This window comes from Dermochelys coriacea, chromosome 5 (genome assembly GCF_009764565.3).
Source record: "Dermochelys coriacea isolate rDerCor1 chromosome 5, rDerCor1.pri.v4, whole genome shotgun sequence".
Lineage (NCBI taxonomy): Eukaryota > Metazoa > Chordata > Testudines > Dermochelyidae > Dermochelys > Dermochelys coriacea.
This window is the reverse complement of record NC_050072.1, coordinates 102078535-102098978: the sequence shown is the minus strand read 5'-3', so window position 1 is coordinate 102098978 and position 20444 is coordinate 102078535. Positions and strand designations below refer to the sequence as shown.

Sequence of the window (20444 nt, the reverse complement as noted above, 5' to 3'; positions counted from 1 at the left end):
ACTCCACACCCCCTCGAATCCTGCAGTAGTTGCACCTACACCAAAATATGTGTTAAAGTGCCAGGAAAAATCAATTGTCACAGAGGTGTGGTCATTAGCTACAGGTGGAAAAACTGATACTGAAACCTAGATGACACTTTGCTGAGGAACCCTGTATATTAATTGTTCACTTTAGAGGTCCTTAGTGCAGGTCTACTGTATATATGATGGGGGCAGCATTAACTGCTCCTAAATCTGTAAAAATTTACAATTACAATTTGCTCAAAGTCACAATTTAAAGAAATGTCTTCTAACACCACATAACTTGCATCCTCTCTCCTTTATGCTGCTGTAGCCTATGAGGAAAAGGAGCTATGAAGAAACATCCTTTTTTCTGCTCGCTCCTAGTATAGCAAATTCTGCTTTACTCAGTCAACCTCCTCAGACTCCGCCAACACATATCTCCAAGATACCTTATCTTAACTGACTACAACATTTGATTGATGATAGCATTTGTACTGTGAGGATTGCCATGCTGCTTATAACCACTCCACAGCATTTGGGCACCGTTTGACCGTTAGTCATGTTCATTCACTGGCTTCAGGTTCATGGCCAGATCTTCAAATGGTGCAAATTGGCCTAGCTCCATTGAAGGCATATTTGCACCAACTGAGGCTCTGGGCCTCACTTTAGAAATGTTCTTTGCCCAAATATAAATGACATAAACCAAGATCATCTTCTTAGTTTATTTTTCTAGAGTCCTTAGCATGCTACATTAACCTGACAATTTTTAATCTTGTGTTTATTTCACAATACATTTCATGCAATTCACAGCTGTAATTGGTTTTACATTGACATTACACATGTTTTGATCTAGCCATGTGAAAAGAATAATTCTTAATATTATTTGTCTCTAAAAAGTGTCCAAGCTTAAACAGCACAGAAGCAGTTCACTCTAGTCTCATGTGCAGTAAGTCATTTTGATTTGTTTTTGGGGAGAAGGGGGTTGTTTTGTTTTTGTTAAATGTAAGGATAAGTATTGGCATAAGAATATAAGGTCCCTGCTTAGTCCATTTGCAATTGAACTACGTTCTTTTGATTTCTTATGTCCTGAGGAGTCCTCTCTTATAAAACAGCATTCAAGTATTCTATTTTAACATCCCCGGTTGTCTGAGTTAAGGGGCAAGGTAGACCTTCAGCTTTAGGTTCTATTATAAATCTTCCACAGTCCCAGCTTTCCCATAATTATTCTTAGCATTAGAATCTTCCTTTGTAATAAACATTCAGCACTAAAGCCATAGAGTATAGCTATTTGGCATTTTCCAGTGAAGTGCAAGAAATTTAATAAGTTATGTCTTTATTGCTAATGTACAGTACCAAGCAAAGTCACTTTTTCATATATTTGCAAGGGTTTCATAGAGAATGTGTCCCTCCTCTTGTTGCCCAGTAGTTCAGCTGAATTGCAAATATCACTTACTTATCACATGTCAAGTGTCATTCTAAGATGATGTATTGAGTATTCTAGAGTCTGAAGAATCAGATCTTTCATCATAGTCATCTTCTGTATAAATAGGTTGTTTAGACACAATTGGACATCCATCATCAGGGATTGAGATCCTGGGATCTCCTGATGAGCGAGTAGGAAGGACAGGTGAACTTCGGAATACACTGGTAGAATTACTAGAGAATGGGCTGACATACTGGGATCTCAGCTGGTATTGCTGCTGCAGCGTCATGGTGTTCCATAAGGTGACATCATTAGGTAGAAAAGGACTGGACTGATTTCTGGCCAAAGTGTTCCTCAACATCAGTGGGTATCGTGGTGGCTGTGGGAAAGGGTGCTGTAAAGGTACAGCCAAAGGATTTGGCACAACACTACTAGAATCAGTGGAGAATCTCAATGTGTCTGGAACTCTAAAGGCTGATCCTACAGACCACTTAGAAGAGGAAATAGGATATGAACTCAGTGTATGTTCAAAAATGTGCCCATTGGAAGGCAAAACAAGACTGTCTGATTCTGTAGAAGTTCTGTCCCCACCAGTTACTGAAGATCGGCTGGACAAAAGGACCTCAACAGCACTTACCAGATCACCCCCACAACCTTTCAAGATTAATTCAAGCACAGTTGGCTTTTGGTTGGGGAAGATTTTTTTTAACACTTCAAGAGGAGGCCTGTTGGCCTTCAAACTGAAAGGCAGAGAAACTGTCCCCGATGGACCTTCTATCAGGAGATGATTCTGTTCTACCTGGTACTTGGGACTACCTGGTCTGCTCTCTGTGCTGCCACCATTTTTCTGGGCTGCATAACCACCTTCGTCCACTGACACTATTTCAGGGCTCTCAGGAGTGAAGCAGCTTTTGGCTTTTGTCACATCAGGGGAACTCCTTTGGTCTGTGTCTTTGTCACTGTAGGTCTCAGCATTATCTGTTCCACTTGCGTCACCCAACCGTTCTTCAGTCATGTCTGTAAAGTAGAAAGCAGTCGGGTTAAACCTTTCACAGAGCCCAAAAACTTTTTTCATACACAGTATTATCCATTTTTTAACATGAATGAAGCAAGAATTCACTGAAGGAAAGAATATCCTGAGATTACAATAAATCGTTGAATGAAGTGGAGATTCTATTTCCATTGTGCCTACATTAATAACCTGTACCCAAACCCCTCTCTCTGTGTCATGCTAAATGATATGATACCAATGCTCAAGCCAGCATGGTGCTCTCTCCTGAGGACTAGCTGACTTGAGGGGATATGCACTACGCATTTGATACCCCCTTGTAAATATCTTCATCTTTCTACATTATATAGAAAGGGAATGGGTTTGGTTAACTCCATTTCTGCTAATCCTGCTGAGTGCTAGATTTGCCATTCCTAACTGGGATTCCCAGTCGTAAGACACCAGTACATCAGCTGAATGCCAGCCTTCCCCAAAGGCATTTTCAGTCTTTTAAATCAGTATTTTCTTAGGACCACATCATGCTCTTAGTGAATGGACTGTGCACTGAAGTGTTCTGAGGGGACCTGGGGGACAAGAATAATCCCCACAAGGCCAAACAGCATTAGTGAAGCCCTCATTGCCAGCACACTTTTCCTCTGCTCTTACACAAGCCAGCCCCCTCACCACTGCTGTTCCTTCTAAGCTGTGTGAGTGTGCGCATGCACACAGATCCTAAACCCCACGCACACAGCGAAACACCCCGAGCACAAAAATTTGCGCAGAAGAAATATTTGCACACACGGCCTACCAACAATTTGCACAGAAGAAATTTTTTGCACACATGGCCTGTCAAAAATTAGAGGGAACATTGCTCCCCACTCTGAGCCACACAGTTCTCCCCAATCCATAGAGCACAGCTCAGTGGCATGCTGAGGCAATAGCCTCCTGTCTCATCTCTCCTACACCTGCACTCTTACCTTGTGCAGAAGACTATACTATTCCCACTATGTCTGGGAAAAGGGAAGGGGGTAGAATTTGCTCCTTAGGTTCATGAAGCCCTAGTTCTCTGTATATCAGTTAGATTATAATCTATTATACCCTAGTTAATATAGTACACCACAGAGAAGGAGGCCAAGATTTTCCAAAGTGGCTAGTTATTTTGAGTACCTCACTTTTTGCATGTCCAACTTGGGATGCCTTAAGGGTGTCTGATTTTCAGAAATGCTGAGCACCTCTGAAAATCAGGCCCCTTTCAGGACACCCAAAAATGGAGACACCTAAAATCACTGGTCACTTTTGAAAAACTTGGCCACAGTGTGGAAAGATTTTGGAACCCTTTTCAGTGTGACTCCTTGGTAGAAATAAACAAACTAAGCCAAGAGAGTTGGTTCACTGGCATTTTTTAAAGAGAAAGGTTTCAATATATTTTGCTGGGAGATATTCACTGTTATTTCACTAAGGACCTATTCCACCTGCCTGACTCATGCAGAGCACTACCCTACTCCCTGAAGTGCTCCAGTGATTTTACTAGAGCTCAGCATGGAGTATGTTGTTGATGCTAAGGCTGAGGCTGGCAGAATCTGGCCTTAATTGTTGTTGTTGTTTTTTAAATAAACACTGAACAAAGCCTTCAAACATTGTGTTGCAAAACTACACTAAAATGAGGCCAACTCATTTATAAACCTTACTAGCACAAGGAAGCAGCCTGGAGCAAGCAAGGAGCTTTGGGGCTGGAAATCATGCTAGTAACCACTCATTCAAAACTGTAAGTTACTTCAGATAGGCTTGCAGACAAACAATCTGGAGTGCCCCGTCTGCCCACTGCAGGGAATTTCTTTCCTAGTGATCAGCCAGATAAGGGAGTGTTCATTTTCTGATGGTGCTGATTAAAGGTATTATTATTGGCCAGCTCAGCCTCTGAGATCTGCTCCCACGCAGAACAAGGGCTTAGTGACCTTTGTGACAACATCCCCCTTTCCCAGGTCTTGAGAAAATCCCCAGAGCTGGGGCTGTATTACTGTTTTGTCACACATACACGTATCTGCTGTGAGAGAGCCTTCCTCTGCAGGTTGCCTTGGGAGCGTGGGGTAGGCCCTAGTAGTGAATTTGATTGGAAGGAGAGATACTGGGGCTCCAGAACCAGCACAGAGATTCAGGGCTTATATGGGAATGGTCCTGGCCTCCTGCAGAACTCCTGGGATATGCATGATTCATTCTTCAGGAGAGCAAACCCCATTTCCCAGATGGAATAATTACGGAGGAATTCAGCAAGGCAGAAATCCTTGTGGAGATTTCATCCCCCTTAACTCCCTCTTCCTGGAAATCCAGCGTATATGAAAAATATTAAGAAAAGTTTGGTTACCTTTAAAGTTTGCTTTTTAGCATCTGTTTTGCAATGTCAAGCTCAGGCCCTACCATACCAGTTTATGCACTATGGCCACATCTGATGCACAATTAGGCTATGGCCAGAAGTTATAATTTCACATGCTGTTGTATCAAGCAGAAAACAATGCGTGTGCACTTCCTGTGTGCTCCATGTGTGTCATTTCTGTCTTAGCAGCAAAAGAAAACAGGGACGGGGAAACAGGAAATTTACTCACACACAAGCAAAAATTATATAAACATTTTAAAATTGATATACGTGTGTGTGTACAAGGTAATTGTGTGTAGGCCAGACATTATTAGAGGAGAACTCTTGGTACTCCATATGCTACCCACCTCCATCCTCTGCAAACACCCAACTGCTGCAGTGCACTGACTTTAAGGACCTGATCCTGCATTATTCAAGTTTAGCTTCCATTAACATCAATGGGAACTTTACATGTGAAAGGACTGCAAGACAGAGCTTGGAAGATAAGTTGCAGCAGCTCTTGCCCTGCGTAATTATTTCTGGTACACAGACACTTGAGGAAGATAGTATAGTGGTATTTTTTCTTGTAAATTGCATGAAAGTAAGTGTATTTCAGAAGTATTCTTAGTTTCCAAAATGTATTTACTGCTATATAGCTTACATTTAATACTGGGCACCATAACCTAGCAAATATATATGGGAAAATATATTCATATTACATCTCCCATATCAGTTAAATACAGCTCTGGTCCTGTGAAATTATTACTTTATGAGTTTTATGTTTTGGGGGTGAGGTTAATTAGCTTTAAAATTTTCTAACTTGTCTTTATGAAATTTGACTTAAAGATGTTTTCAGATTCTAGACATTACATCTATTACATTAAAAATCTAAAAGTATGTGCACACTCTCTGACTTCAGTGACATCAGGATAGGTTCATAATACACAAAACCTATAAAACTCCTTATTCCTAGCCCCGTATCTTGTGATTGGTGAAACATGCACTACATGGAGGAGGGGTATGTATCTCCACAGTCTGCCCAAATCCTCCTATTATCAGAGCCACAAATGAAATATTTAAATGAAATATTTGTTCTTCATTGTTACTACTTCACAGGGATTTTCCTTCCTACCCTTAGTAAACATTTAGAAAATTATATATAGTAGGGTTGATCCTATTCTTATAATAAAATTCTTCTCTGTATGGTTGTCAGTCACAAGCCTTTTTCCTGTTGAACTGATCTGGATGTGGCATGCACCAATTCAAAACTCATGATGACCTGTAGAGATCACAAATGTCTAGTTTCTTAGACAGGTCAGATGGTGACTGCCTTGCACCACTTAACAGGTCATGCTGATTTCTTGCCTGGAAGGCAATTTGTTTATTTTGTCAGGTTTCAGAGTAGCAGCCGTGTTAGTCTGTATTCGCAAAAAGAAAAGGAGTACTTGTGGCACCTTAGAAACTAACAAATTTATTTGAGCATAAGCTTTCATGAGCTTTCATGAGGAATCCGATGAAGTGAGCTGTAGCTCACGAAAGCTTATGTTCAAATAAATTTGTTAGTCTCTAAGGTGCCACAAGTACTCCTTTTCTTTTTGTTTATTTTGTGCAACTTATCTGAACACTAGTTCCTCTAGCGAATGCATAGATGCTATGCAAGTGGTGTTTGGCAAAGGGTAATTTTTGTTGGTTCATTTCCTTCTTTTTGTGGGAATGGTTGAGGTTAGATTTTTATGGATTTGCATTGGGCAGAGAATAACAACTGTTAAATAATGAAGGAGTTGGAAAGCTATATTACAAATCCATACAAATATTCTGGACAGTGAAATGTAGAAATGTAACATGCAGACTAGCCACATCTAGGGCTTTAATTTTATATTACTCCCAAGTATAGGATGAGTCTTCAACTACTAAAATATAGATTTAACTAAAAATGAATGTATACTTTGTTCTTAGCCCACTGTATCTTTCTGTGATATTCTCTAACTTCTCTTGAAGGTGATCTGTATTTTATGGAAAGAGACCTTGGCTTCAGGCAACTTTTAGTATTGTTTTTAATAAAACATATGCTGTTTCAGATTGCTTGCATTCAGTGCCCTGTTTTGTTAGCCCTGAGGTAACCAGAGAGAATAGCTTTCCTTGTTTATACTAATTATGGAGAACTTCCATAACATGTCTCTCTCTCTCTCTCTCTCTCACTCACTCACTCACTCACTCACACACACATTTTTATAGGGAGATATAGATACATATACACATGAACATACACAGAGCAATGGGAGAAGCTTGTGTATGTATGTGCTGTAAAGATGTATACATACATGACCACTTTTCAGAGTAGCAGCTGTGTTATTCTGTATTCGCATGATTCACAGGACCAGAGGGTTTGTGAGCTCTAAGGGAGATGTCTATATAGTATATCTCTTCCTTACACATAAATACATTAAAGATTGTGAGATTTCAGATACTATGATAATTGGGCCATATCAATACCTGTGAAAGACAGCCAGACAAAAAGCCATTCTCTCCAGTTCATTCCTTCACTGAAAACATGTCTAATCCTTTGGGTTAAATCCTACTGCCCTTAATAGTTCCACTGATCGCCCTTCCTGAAAATGGCTCTAAACTGTATCTGATTAGGAAGGCTCTACCTGCAACCCAGATTTATCTGGAGCCCACTCCTATCTACTGTTATCCTGGTTTCTGTCACCGTAATGACCTGACATGGAAAATACCATAGGTCCCTGTGAAACTATTATAATAGTTATTACCCAAAAAAAATCAGCAGCAGCCCATTTCATTGCAAACTTCCTCCCCTCTTTGTAAAGGCCTGTGGATCCTGGGCAGACTGAGAGTGATTGCTCCTAAGTTATTTTTTCCCCACGGGCAATGTTGTGCTGTGAGTTTTAAGCAAAACCTAGCATTTAAATCAAAGAAAGGCCCAGTGTGGCTTCTTCATAGTATTTGTTTAGGAGCACTAATCATTACTGAGGGGCAGGGAGAGGAGACCTGTGTTTATGGGAAGGGTGAAAGTAGGAGGAGGAAGAATTATTTGGAGTGGCACAAGATGGTATAATGTAACGGGAAGAAATTAAGAAAACTACAGTCTAAGGGTCAGATTCTGATTCCCGAACTGAACTTTACTGGGAAAATAGCCCTGTTGAAGTGATCAGGACTACTCCAGGAGTAAAGTAGTCCAAGAAAAGGGTATTAGAACCTGGCCCTAAACCAGGACACACTGGATAGCTCTAAAGCCCAGAGATATAAAAGATTGGACAAAGCCCTGGCTAATATAACCTAGGGAACAATCCTGTTACGCTCTCCAGTATGCTGTTCACTGTGGTATCTAGGAACCATACTCCATAGGGGAGAGAGGATCTAAAAGGTGTCTTCCATCTCCAATTTCTATGACTCTGTGAATTAAGAAAAGTTCCGGACTGGTGAATCCGGTTTTAAAAGGAACGATCCAGACGGGTGTTCGGCTGTTTTGAGGTATATCAGCCTTGCTTTCTATTTCCCTCTGATTATAAAGGAAGTCTATTTACAACGACCGCAAAGCAACCTGGCAGCTTCCGAATGAGCCTCGTGAATTGCAACCTTAATTAAAAATGAGAGAAATTAGAGTCATTGGGAGGGAGCAACTCTCTGAAGGTCTTGCATCCGGGGAGGCAGCTGAGGTGCAGATAAGCAAGATCTCCCTCCCTTTCCACGAAGAAGTGCAACACCATTGAGGGAAGGGGCTGGAAGAGCTCCTGACAAATTGATTTATAAAGATTTACTCCTTTCCCCCCGTAAAGCTGTTAGCAGAAAGTGCTGACTGGCTGGCAGGGAAAAATTTCTCATCAATGCTCTTTGATTGTATTTTGCAAACAAAATGCCTGTTGCTTGGTAACATTTCACTTGAGCCTGACCTTCTCCAAAAGTTATTGCTATCAGATTCGATTTACACTGTCCTCCTGTGATTACAGTAATCTTTTAAACGGGGAAGTTCATATATCAGGAGGAAAGAAAAGTTGGGTGTGCAAGTCAACGTCGCTTCTGTCCACCAGATTTATATCCTGCTGGCGGAGTTTATTTCTGTTGCACTTGCTGGAGGGAGCAGAACCGGGATTTTCCTGGCATTTCCTCCCCCCCCCCCCCCGACACACAGACACTCCTCCTCACTCTGGATTTGTAAGAGGCCCTGGCCTGTTCTTGAGCAGGATGGGGATGCGAGTGCGGCATGCAGAGATTTAAGCCACGATGGGGTGGTGGAGAAGTGGCAACGCTTCTGCGGGTTACTGATGAGTTTGCAGAGAGCTAAACGTGTCGCTCAGGGTGGGAATAGTGCCTATAGTCCAGGCCGGGGAGGGATAAGTGAACAAGGGGACCGAGAAGTTTGGGGGTTGGGAGTCAAGTGCAGGGCTACGCGCCAATAGCAGATGAAAAGAGGGACCTGGGCTCTTAACAGGACTCGAGCCAATATTCAGGTGAGTTCTTTGGCTGGCAGCTCAAGCCGCGTATCCGGTGTGTGGCCGCCGTGTGTAGCTGTGTGATGAGGGAGATGCTGTGAGCAGAGCTAGAATCTACACACACACACACACGGGCATGTTTACGTGAAGCTTTGGTCGCGAACTACCTGTTTAGAAATCAACGGGCCGCCCTCTGAAAGAGCGAGCTTGTAACCCAAATTCTCGGCTATTACAATTAGACTCGGATCCCGCCCCCCCCCCCCCCCGAAATCAGGGACAGTTTCGCCCTCAGGCCCAGTCTACACCAATCCTGCATTATCCTCACATTTACTTTCCGACCCGGAGAGGGACCCCGGTCTGATTTAGGAGGAGTTTCTGAGATGGGGCACATTACAAATCCTTACAACAACAGGCGCTGGGCCTGCCCCAGGTGGAGGTGGGAAATCACAACGCCCCACACCGCGCCACTGGTAGCTGTTCGCAACTAGAACTAACCCAGAATAGAAGTAACAAAACTCGTGTAAATCGGAGCGCGCAGGAAAAGAGATGGCCCCGCCGGAGACCTTGTCCTACAGCTGCTCTGGAGGGTCCTTCCTTTCTGAGCTGACAGCAGAGGGCGTGGGGAAGGGGGGAGCCCCCTGCAGCAGATCTTGGGGAGGATGGGAAAGCCCAGCTGGTTCCACAGTGGCAAGGAGAATAAAATAACCCCCGGCACTGAATGCCATCTCTGCGCCTGGCCCTGCAAAGCCTGGCGCACCTAAACTAGCCTTACTCACCCAGGTGGAGTCTTTGACTTCCCTAGGGGGATCATAAGGATCTACGAGATCTGGCCCCTGGATTCCTTTCCTCCCTCCGACCCTATCATTTAAATCGTGCCCCATTTTGTTCGGGGCGCGGGGGAAGAGCCTGTTTCCCTTCCTTTAGCTCCGATTACAGCGATCCAGTGTTACTTCCTCTGCGGAAACGATCCCATCAGGTCAGGGCCCCACTGACAGATTTGCTGTAAGGAACTTCATTTCTTTCCTGTCCTCCGGGAACGATGACAAGTGGGACAAAATGCCAAGCCCTGGCTACAGTACAATGAGCCAGGGAAGACCACAGAAACTTTCCTGACAAAATTGCAGCCAAATTGACTTAACTCTGCCAGCGCTCCTTCCCTAGCCCACCGGAGAAGGGGCGCGCAGCGCAGCTCTAGGGTCCAGGAAGATCCGCCCCCCTCCTTTCCGAGCTAGAAAGGGAATGCGGCCTGTAAAAGTCCAGAGAAGCAGCCAGCTCAGGGTTATGGGTTCCCTCGCTCTGAAAGGACCACGGAAAAGATCTGGGGTTGAGAGCTGATCAGCTCCCGCTTTGCTTTCTTTTCCACCAGCGCCTCCTACATCGCGTTGAGGTGGAGGGATGCTGACTGGGGAAGGAAGGAAGGAAGGAAGGAATAATGGGGGTGAAAGGGAGCACCTAACCCCAGTAACCCACCTTTGCAAGGACCCTTATTTTTGGCTCGCGGAGCAAGCGGGCTGGGCTGAGTCTGTCCTTACAGAAACACTCAAGAGCTGAAAGATGGCTGTGGAGAGATCGTCGCAAATCCAACTCCGTTTCTTTCTAGGGGTTCGTGGCCCTTTGGGCTAAAATTCCCTCTAATCGAAGACTGCAGTTGTTTCAGTTATTAGTGTCCAGAAAAAAAATCCTGTAGATATATTGAAAATAGCTCATTCAAGTTAAACTACCCAATTCGCAAACCATCTTAAACCCCTAGATACATGAATAATAATTAATTGAGAGGGAAATATTTGTGACCGATCTACGTTCTGTAGCCAGTGGTTTGTTTACAAGAGTTCTGCGTCTTTTATGGGCTAATTTTGGTTTGACCCGCTGAAAATCCCTCACTGGGCCACACCCGTTCATTTTGTGCTCCTGTTGATTTCACCTGGAAGTTTAGGTTTTAATAAGTGTGTGTTCTTGTCCCGTACTCAGTGAAAAAGGCTTCGGTTTGTGTTTTTCCCCAGAAAAATGTTTCTTCCACGCATCAGCCCTGTGCTATTTGCACTCAGCAGCAACGCTATATGTATAGCTTGTGCACAGAGAAATATTTTAAAGGGTCAGATATACAGACTTTACGAATGAAGTCTCTCAATCAATCGAGCCTCAGATTTGCAATCTAGCCCAACAACACTGCTTCACTTATGTACCCCTTTGCAAAGGTAGTTTCTTAATTTTAGAGAATTAAATTGAACTAAAGAAACGGAATATGTCTGTATTTATGTTGCATGGAGGTCAAAGGGATCTAAAGTATATAAACACGATGCCACTGTTGCCTCCTTTTCCTTCTGACATGTCCCGAACTCTTTCTTATTACTGGCTGCTCTTAAAAGAAAAGAAAAGTACCAGTTCCGTCCCTTATTCTTTTAATGACGGTACATATTAAATGTTTTATTGTGTATTGTTATGGCTTGGGGGGTTGTTCTGCAGTCTCTGGCCCTGGAGATGGGAAAGGTTACCCCTTCCTAAATGGTTTAGCTGAACAAAAAAGTGCAAGCCCTAAAGTTTTCAGGGGATTAATTTCAGATTTGCTGTGATAATGGGATATGATGTACATTCCGATTGATTTCGAGATGTTGAACAATAAATCATACATATATTAGTCAACTGATACTAGTACTATATTGCTAATAATATTTACTACATACGTTTCCTTTCCCTTCCCAACAGCCCATTAGTTAATTTCAATGACTGAACCATGGATATATATCGGCATTCATTTATTCTGAACATCTGAGGCTCAGAAATGGGTTCCCACCAAAGCTACCAACTTAAACAAGAATTGCATTAAACGCATTGAACAGCTGGTAACTCCCAATTGGGCGCACCCAGGAAACGCTGAACGTCACAAGCCCCCTTCCTCAGCAGAACAGCAGCTCGGGCCGAAAACTGCTCATTGCGGGCTGGTGAGTTGTGTGTTTGATTTTCATCACCTGGTGCAAAATAATCAACTCAGCGGTTTAATTCGAAGCCTGAGGTTTAAATGTAAAGTGTATTCCGGCCTCCAAAGGTGCCCATCGGAGCGGGAAAGAGACACGTTGTTCTACGTAAACTGTTTTCTCCACCACAACACAAAAATAGGGCAGCGTCTAAAAAAATAGAGCTGTCTAAAGATCCACCTGATGAAATGAGTTATTGCCGCCTGCCTTGCAAAGGCGACAGGCAGGCGCTATACTGGAACTCTGACTGGAACCACACAGCAGCCCCTCGCCTTTGCAGGCTCAGACCTGGCGCATTAGGAATCTGTAGCGCTTCTGTGACTTGCAAAGCGCTACCTGACCTTCACGTGGCCGGGCTGTAATTCTGGAGCAACTCCTGAGGTCCTTACTGTCTATCGGAGGGTTTTGCACGGGCACTCATCACCATAACGGGGGAGCCCCTCACTCAGGGGCCCCATCCTTCGATCTCTTACAAGTAAACGGTCTTCATTCACATTGCTACATCCCGCCGATTTCAAAAGGACCACTCGCTTGCATGAGCACGGTTTGCAAGCGTAAAGGTACGCTGTCCATTTTTGCCCGGTCCTTACTCGGGCAGACTCCCACTGGGACGTGAGCGAGTTAAAGCCAAGTGAAGGATGTGGCCTGAAGTGAAGTAAATCAGCTATTCGGTTTCCTGTGAGGAAAGCCCAGGCTGAGATTCTGCTGTGAAATGACACCACTCTGCAGCCTGGCCAATGCTGAGGCCAGGGACATGCACTGTGGCTAGGGGGGGTTTCTACCCGCTCAGTCCGATTCCGTACAGTGGCCGTGGGCCAAGTCAGTAGCTGTCGGTTATTTGCACGTTGAATTCTGTTTCCTTCTAATCATTTTTCAGTGGCCACGGTTCAGGTTTAGGCAGCGAGTCCCGGGCCAGTCAGCTCAGTCATTGTCAGTGTGGTTTAATAATACAAGTCCTGCCAACCGATCCGATTTATTAAGACGCCCCCTCGCCCCAAAAAGCCAGCTCATCTCCCTTGAAAGCCAGCAGCTGGTCCGTGCCCACTTCCCCAAACAGCCAGGCCCGGAATCTGACCCCCACCCCGGGCAGCGCGGTGAAGCAGAAGTAATTCCTTGAGAGCCGGCGGCGCCGCCGTGGGGCCAGCATCGGGCTCCGGAGGGACTCCCAGCGCTGGACAAACGCCCGCTTCAGCGGCCCGAACTCCCCAGAGCGAGGAGAGTCAGTCCCCGCAGCCGTCTGCAAAGAGCTGCAGATGCACATGCACCGTCCGGCTCGGAGCGAGGCAGGGCGCTGGGGAGCCTGCCCCCGGGGGCCCCTCCCGACCTGCTATGGGGAGCTCCCCCTGCCAGCCGCCTTTCCGCGAGCCTGACCCCGTCCCTCCTCCGGGTCCTCCCCGGCTTTGCGGGGCCTGCGGAGCCCCCCCGCCCCGTGTCCAGGCACCGAGGGGACTCCTCTCCTGTTGGATCCGGGCCCCCCCACGCCCGCCTGATGCCCGCGGGCGCTGAGGAGCCCCCAGGTCGTGCCGCCCGCCCCAAGCCCCGGCGCTTACCTGCTTTGGGGAGCGGCGCCTGCAGGGCGGCGGGCGGCTCGGAGGCCCAGCGCAGGGCGGCGGCGGCGGCGGCGGGGGCTCTGTGCGGGGCGCAGTCCCCGCTGGCGGCGGGCGGCGGCGGCGGCCCGGGCAGGGCGCGCAGGGCGTCCGGGAGGAGGCTCTCCAGGCTCTCGTTGGCCTGCTGCCGGCGCAGCGCCACCTGCGCGGCCATGACCCGCTGGCGCTCGATGATCAGGATGCACTTCTCGCAGGTGCAGTCCTTGAAGCGGCAGTAGCGCTTGTGGCCCTTCAGCCAGGACAGCACGCCGTGGTTGCGGCAGCGGGCGCACTTGGGGGTGCGCTGCAGGGGGGCCCGGGGCGGCTGGGACACCGGGCCGCCCATGTACAGGTACGGGGCGCCGTAGCCGTTCATGCCCCGCGCCGGAGCCCAGCCGGGCTGGGGGCAGAGCGGGGAAGGGGGCGGCCGCCGGGTGCCGGGGGAGAGGGGCCGGTGGCTCTTCCCTGGCTAAATCCCGCGGGGCGCTACGGGCACAATCCACGGGGCGGCATCCGGCTGCGGCTGCGGCTGCGGCGGGCAGGTTCCCCGGCGCCGGCGGCGGCGGCGGCTGCTGCTGGGACCCGGCGGAGAGCGCTCTGCCTGCCCAGTGCCGGAGCCTCCCCTCCGCGCCCCGGGCTCCTCGCTCCGCTCCCCGCCCTTCACCTTCCCTGCAGCCCGGCGCCACGGGGGGAGGGGCGCGCCCAGCCTCCAAGGCAGCCGCTGGGGAGGGGGGCGGAGGGGGTCCCTCTGGAGCCCGGGGCAAATGGCCTCTCCCGCCGCCAAGCGAAGTCCCCGCAGGAAGGGGCAGGGCGCTGGTGTTTCTCCCTCCCTGGGCAGGAGACTGGTGAGCAGGTTGGAGGTTCAGCTGGGGACCCGTGAGTGCCCAGCCCACCTCGGTGGAGGGGGGAGGCGAGGAAGGCAACGGCGGGATTTGGTTTGCTGGGGAAGTTTCTCAAGTTCAGGCAGGGGGATGAGAGTCTCCCAGGACCCCAGATCCAGGAACCCCATTCAACATCATCGCCATACACACTTCAAAGACGAAGGCGCAGCCAAGCAGGCTCGCTCCCACCAAAAATAAATAAATAAATGCATAACTAGTGTCCTCAATAAAATGATCTCTGCCCCTCAGGGCTGGGCAGAGATGTTGAGGCTTTTAAAAAGGTATATGCTGAACTCATTCATCTACGTTTCAGAGGACTAAGGTAAAGAGAAGCTGCACTAGAAATGAACATCTTGAATGCCCCCATGCTTAACCCCCCGCCCCCCACGGCTCTTAAACTGCCAAGCTCAGATCACACGTCATTCCAAAATCTAAGCCTACACTTATTATTTAGTTATGGGCTGCATCGTGCATCCATTCTTGCTTTTTGATGTTCCTCACCAAGATGGCTACTTGAATGTAAATCGTCCCTGTAGAGAGGAAACACAATTCACAACAAATTCGTGCAGCCTCTTAATTAATTCGTTTGATGCATACTAGTAATCCTTTTTAAAAACTTCCAAACACAGCGATGTTTCACCTACATCACTTAACAGAGATATTTCTCAGATGGCAGCGAGAAGTTAAAAACAAAGTTTAATGATTACATTGCAGGAAAGAGAGTGAATACAGTTTGTGGAGGACAGACTCACCACAGATGTTTCTTAGAGGAGTGCAGCAACCTTTCATATGTAACTTGTTTATTTAGGGTAGATATAACCTTCTGCTTGGACATTAAATTAATTTCACCGTGTAAAGGACTGGATGCAACACTTCGAAGTTTTCATACTTTATTCAAAGAAATAAATAAAAATAAATTATGTTTATAGGGGAACGGCTATTTTAAATTAATTGCCTAATTAGCACACTTTAAACATATATTGCTAATTAAGGTCTAAAAATATTTTGCCTGGGGGAATAAAAGTGTGATGTATGTGTACAGCAAAAATGGTCTTTCATTCTGTTACATATTCCATTTTTAAAATGCTTTATTCCGAATTATTTATCCAATTTCGGGATGAGTTGATTCATATTTTATTATCCGGCGGGCTTCAGGGACCACATCCTGTTTTAAAATTCATCTGTTGCTGACCAACTTTACCTTACAAGAAAACTGCATTTGATCAGGTGTAGGATACACTCCATTTTCTTGCAGCACAGACAAATAGGAATACAAACAAAATCTTTCTTCTGCATCGTCTGTCGTCTGCATTTCCTTTCTGTTGCTCGGTATAAGTCTCACACTGAAAATAGCCCACAGACCGCCTTGCCATGATTGTATAGTCGTTACGGGAAATTTTAAATCCTCCGAAATTCTTGCAAAAACACAAACCAGATTAACAGTTTTTTTTAAATAAAGTAAAATAAGTAGCGACATCTAATCCATGCACCCAAATAAATACCTGAAAGGTTAATTTTAAAACAATGTAAATATGTTGCACAGCAATCTACAGAAGCCATGCGCTCAAGAGCTAATGAATTCAATACATGGGATTGCACTGAAGGAACGACTCCGGAAAATGAATACATTTTTAATCATTTGTAGTGTAATACATGGAACAACTGTGGTGATTAATTAATGGGGCCCTTGGGGGATATATCAATATCTAATTGAATTTTATCTATCCATATATTGAGATCCCCAAATGAAATCTTTCTAAAATATGGATTTTTGTACTGTATTCCAAGGTTATGGATTTCATATACCAGCCCAGGGAGTCTCTCACCAGGTCTATGAGCTATCTGGTTACATATCTATCTCTGGTTTCAGGGTAGCAGCCGTGTTAGTCTGTATCCGCAAAAAGAAAAGGAGGACTTGTGGCACATTAGAGACTAACAAATGTATTTGAGCATAAGCTTTCGATAGCTTATGCTCAAATACATTTGTTAGTCTCTAAAGTGCCACAAGTACTCCATAGCTATGTCTCTACCGCTAACATTCACAGGCATACTTAGGTCTGAGGCCCCCTCTCTCACTTGAGTGCACATTGGGAGGTGAGATTGAAATACTCGTTTGATATAGTGCAGTAATCCTTTTCTCATATTTGATGGGAATGTTTTTCATATCCTAGTATTTGACAACATCTCCCTATAGGGACAGGTTTGTATTTATGTTAGTAAAATGTCCCCTGCCTGAAAGTCTATTGTAACCCAACACCTGACAACCCCGAGTCCCATTTCTGTTTTTAGAAAAGGTTTATTCAAGCACATAATGGGATCCCAGCAGAAAGCCTTTCAGAAGAAGGGGCTATGGTAAACTTCACCACATGAACTCCGTTACCAGGGCTATTAAGCTTTTAATTGGAAAATAGCAGAGGAAATTTCAAGGTGACTATAACGTGTTAGCAGTTAGTGCCCAGAAGAATAGACTGAAAGAGAATGAATGTGCAAAGCATATGGTCCAAATAACAGTTAGGGGAAAGTGCCTGGTTCCACTATGTCCAGCAGTTTAGACTTCTATGGGAAAAATCCTCTAAGAAATCAGGAAAGAGGGAGTGAAAAAGCAAATGTAACTGAATTGCACTGAACCTACTGACAACGTGTTTCCATTCGATTTTGATTTTTTTATGATAATCAATGGTGTGAGCGCTCAGTTTGACAGACAATGGTTAGAACGTCTAGGAAATACAATTTCCAATGATCACTTAGAAATGCTTTTGCAAATTACACCTGGACGTGTTATCGAAAGCCAAACAAAAGCAGCCATCTGAATAGTATGTTCATATTATTATTTTGCACTTGAAAGGCATGGATCTTCAGGGAAGGTCTTGATTTAACAAATAATGTGACATCCATTGAGGCTTAACGACAAGGAGGGAATTTGTCTACGTTTATCTATTAACTACAATATAGGACTTATTAGGAACATTTATAATTACTATCTGTATTTTTGGAAAACACGAAATTGGGCTTCAGGTAGATCCTCATGCAAAGTTTACAAACGTTTCTTATTTCGAGATTTGAGTAGTAGATTTAGTTTCAATTACATCTCAAAGATGCTCTTAGCTAATGTCAAATTAAAAGGAAAAGATGGATGAGTAGACACTTGCCCTATGATTGGTCCGTCAGTCAGTCACTTCAGATGGCATTAACTGTTCGTGTTCTCACATAATTACTTCAGGACAGAAACACATATCAATTGGGATGGGTCCTCCAACGAATAAAGTGCGCTGCATTGAAATCAGTGACATTAAATACATGGCAGATTTCAGAAATAGAGGGGCTTATCCTGCCCAGGATCACACAAATAATTGATCTAAGCTGCCTAGAAAGCAGCCAAGGAAGCACTAGAGATCTGAATAGAATTAATAAAGGTCACTGATTACCAACCATTCATAAACATTTTTGAAAGAAAGGTGACGATTTGTATGTTCAGGTTACATCCCTTTGGCCCCCTGCAGAGAAAATGTTCCGAAGTTCCCTTGGACTGTCTTTAATGTACAGTATCCACAAATCTCGCCAGGTCTTTTCTTTACATCTGGCTGAGATCTCGAAGGAATGAGAGTGTCGAAGTAAAAAAGCCTGGTTTGGTGGCACTATAGTACAGTGCCGTTGTTCTGAAAGGCGAATCTGTTGCACTGGTTTTTTTAACTGGGCTAACTGTGTTCCAGGAGGTATAATTGCCCCCCAGTGATAATGCTGATCATAGAAATAGGCAACGCTCGGCTATACAACAGAGCAATGAAAGTACCTCATCTCTGCTGGCCTCTTTCGCACTGTTCTTTAGCCAGTGCAGCGAATCTAACGTAATTGTCTCAAACCAACCACTTGCCACAGAGAAGCGTGTGAACCCCTTACCCAATCTGCTAAAGAGATCATCAGCTATGACTAAATAGTTTGAGACAATTTTAACAGGCCGGGTGACAAATGTGATGCTGAGGGCTTGGTTGCTCAGTTGGAGCTATTTCTTTTTGAGGATATATAAAACCCAGGGCTCCACAGGCGAGGGAAGAAAATACACCGCCCCAGCCAGCGGAAGACATATCGGTGACAAGAAATCGATGGCAGGTTCAGAATTCGTGAACTTCAGCGCTCGCTGAAACATTGAAGTTCGTCGGTTACATGCAAAACGCCGCTGGCTCAGAACTCCGTTTGGAAACTACGTTCCCGCGAAACGCTCCACTTCACGGTATCTTCACGAAATTGCACAAAGGGCATTTCGAGAACCTGAAGGAATCTGAAAGAAAAAAGTTTCAGTTTTCCAAAATCCCAGTGTTCAGGTGTTTTTGCCTTCCTCTTCCAAGCGAAGCCACGTCTCCTCCCCGCACATTAACTCCACCATTAAAAGCCAATACTAGGTCTGAAAGAGAGCTAATTTGAGAGCATTAGGAAAATGACTGCCTCCTTTCTACAGCGAACTCAATGGAAAACAAGAAAAACAGCGATCTCTCCCGGGGGTGGGAGGGGAGAGAATCTCGCTGAGCATTCCTGGAATATGAGATGAAACATGGTAATATTTGCAAAATAAACTCATACTTCATCAGCAGTGCTGAGACTTCTTCTAAAGCGATTTGATGTTAAAAACAATGCAATCAAACAAGTAAACTTTCGATTGGTATTTAATCGCTTTAACTTTATCCCATGACTTCCATGCACTCAGGTAGCTTTGAAGCAACGTTAATACATCTAGAAATAGGGTCTGTGTAATAATGTGCAACTTTAAATACAGGCGAACTCAATATAATATTGAGTTGTATTGCCACTTGCTATACAATGGATCAAGCAGGTTTCTCTTGTGCTGTTATAATTGGAGGAGTATCAAATCATGAAGAAACTCATCCTAACGTGTGGAATTGGGCTACTTTTTAGATGAGACGTTCAGCCCTTTAAAAACCATTGTTCACTTGAGAGCTCATGTGGGAGGATGTTTGCACGTGTTTGACTAAAAAATGACGGCTTTAAATTAGCAAATTTGAAATATAGTTCTTTGAACACTTGCAAGAGGCTAAAAGCCCAATGGACCTTTGCGACGTGGCTGCACTGCGTATCCTGTAACTTTCTTTTCATAAACGCTTTATCACTCTTTAAACTTAAACACTGTGGCTAAATACAGCATAGCACCTAAAGAATGGTGCCTAGCATTAAAAGCGCATACAGGAAACATACTACAACGCTCTTGATATTCACCTGGGGTACTGGAATGGTATCTCCTGTAGAAGTATTACCGGTCTTGTCAGATGGGCAGAAGCTTAAGATACTTTAAACACTATCTAAATGTATCTTTGGACAAACGATCCGACGGAATGATCGGGTGCGTTTAAGACAGCAGCACCGCTTTTTACAATCTCCAAGGAAAAGTTGGCGTTTTGTTTTTAAAAAGCAAGTCGGTTAAATATAAAAACTTTTAATTAGCACTAAAGGTGAGCCCTTCCCTTGATGAAGGGACATTTTCAAAGAGGGCGGAGACGGGGATTTTAGGACGTGCTTTTAGAAGGCAGCCCGAGAATGAGCGTGCGAATTTTACCTTTCTTTGTTACTGGCAGAACCTGACGTTTATTCAAGGATGTTTTTACGACCTGTATAGGCAATTTCCCCCCCTGTTTGAACTTCGCTGTTCATTAGCCTTCAGAACTAACTGCCAGGAGCGCTGCTGTGCAAAGCCAATGTTTAATCACTTCTCTGGCGGAGTCTTACAGCCAAAGGTGACAAGACGCCGTTTGGGGTCCGATGCCGAGAGGAGAAGGCGAGCTG

The 20444-nt window shown here is 45.0% G+C and overlaps 1 protein-coding gene across 1 annotated transcript; it reads right to left on the bottom strand.

Moving 5' to 3' along the window:
* Positions 1-532: 532 nt before the first annotated feature.
* DMRT3 (doublesex and mab-3 related transcription factor 3) lies at positions 533-14281 on the bottom strand. Its single transcript, XM_038402554.2, has 2 exons — positions 13738-14281; positions 533-2443 (listed from the first exon to the last, which is right to left on the bottom strand). Exons 1-2 carry the CDS (start codon positions 14147-14149, stop codon positions 1479-1481), a joined length of 1377 nt encoding a protein of 458 aa, XP_038258482.1. The 5' UTR covers positions 14150-14281; the 3' UTR covers positions 533-1478.
* Between the last annotated feature and the right edge of the window lie 6163 nt (positions 14282-20444).

Bases quoted from the DNA above. Each gene is read 5' to 3' on its own strand.
- DMRT3 (XM_038402554.2), bottom strand. From the start codon at position 14,149: ATGAACGGCTACGGCGCCCCGTACCTGTACATGGGCGGCCCGGTGTCC. The intron at 2,444-13,737 runs GTAAGCGCCGGG...TCTACTTTACAG, and splicing joins GGCGCCGCTCCCCAAAGCAG to ACATGACTGAAGAACGGTTG.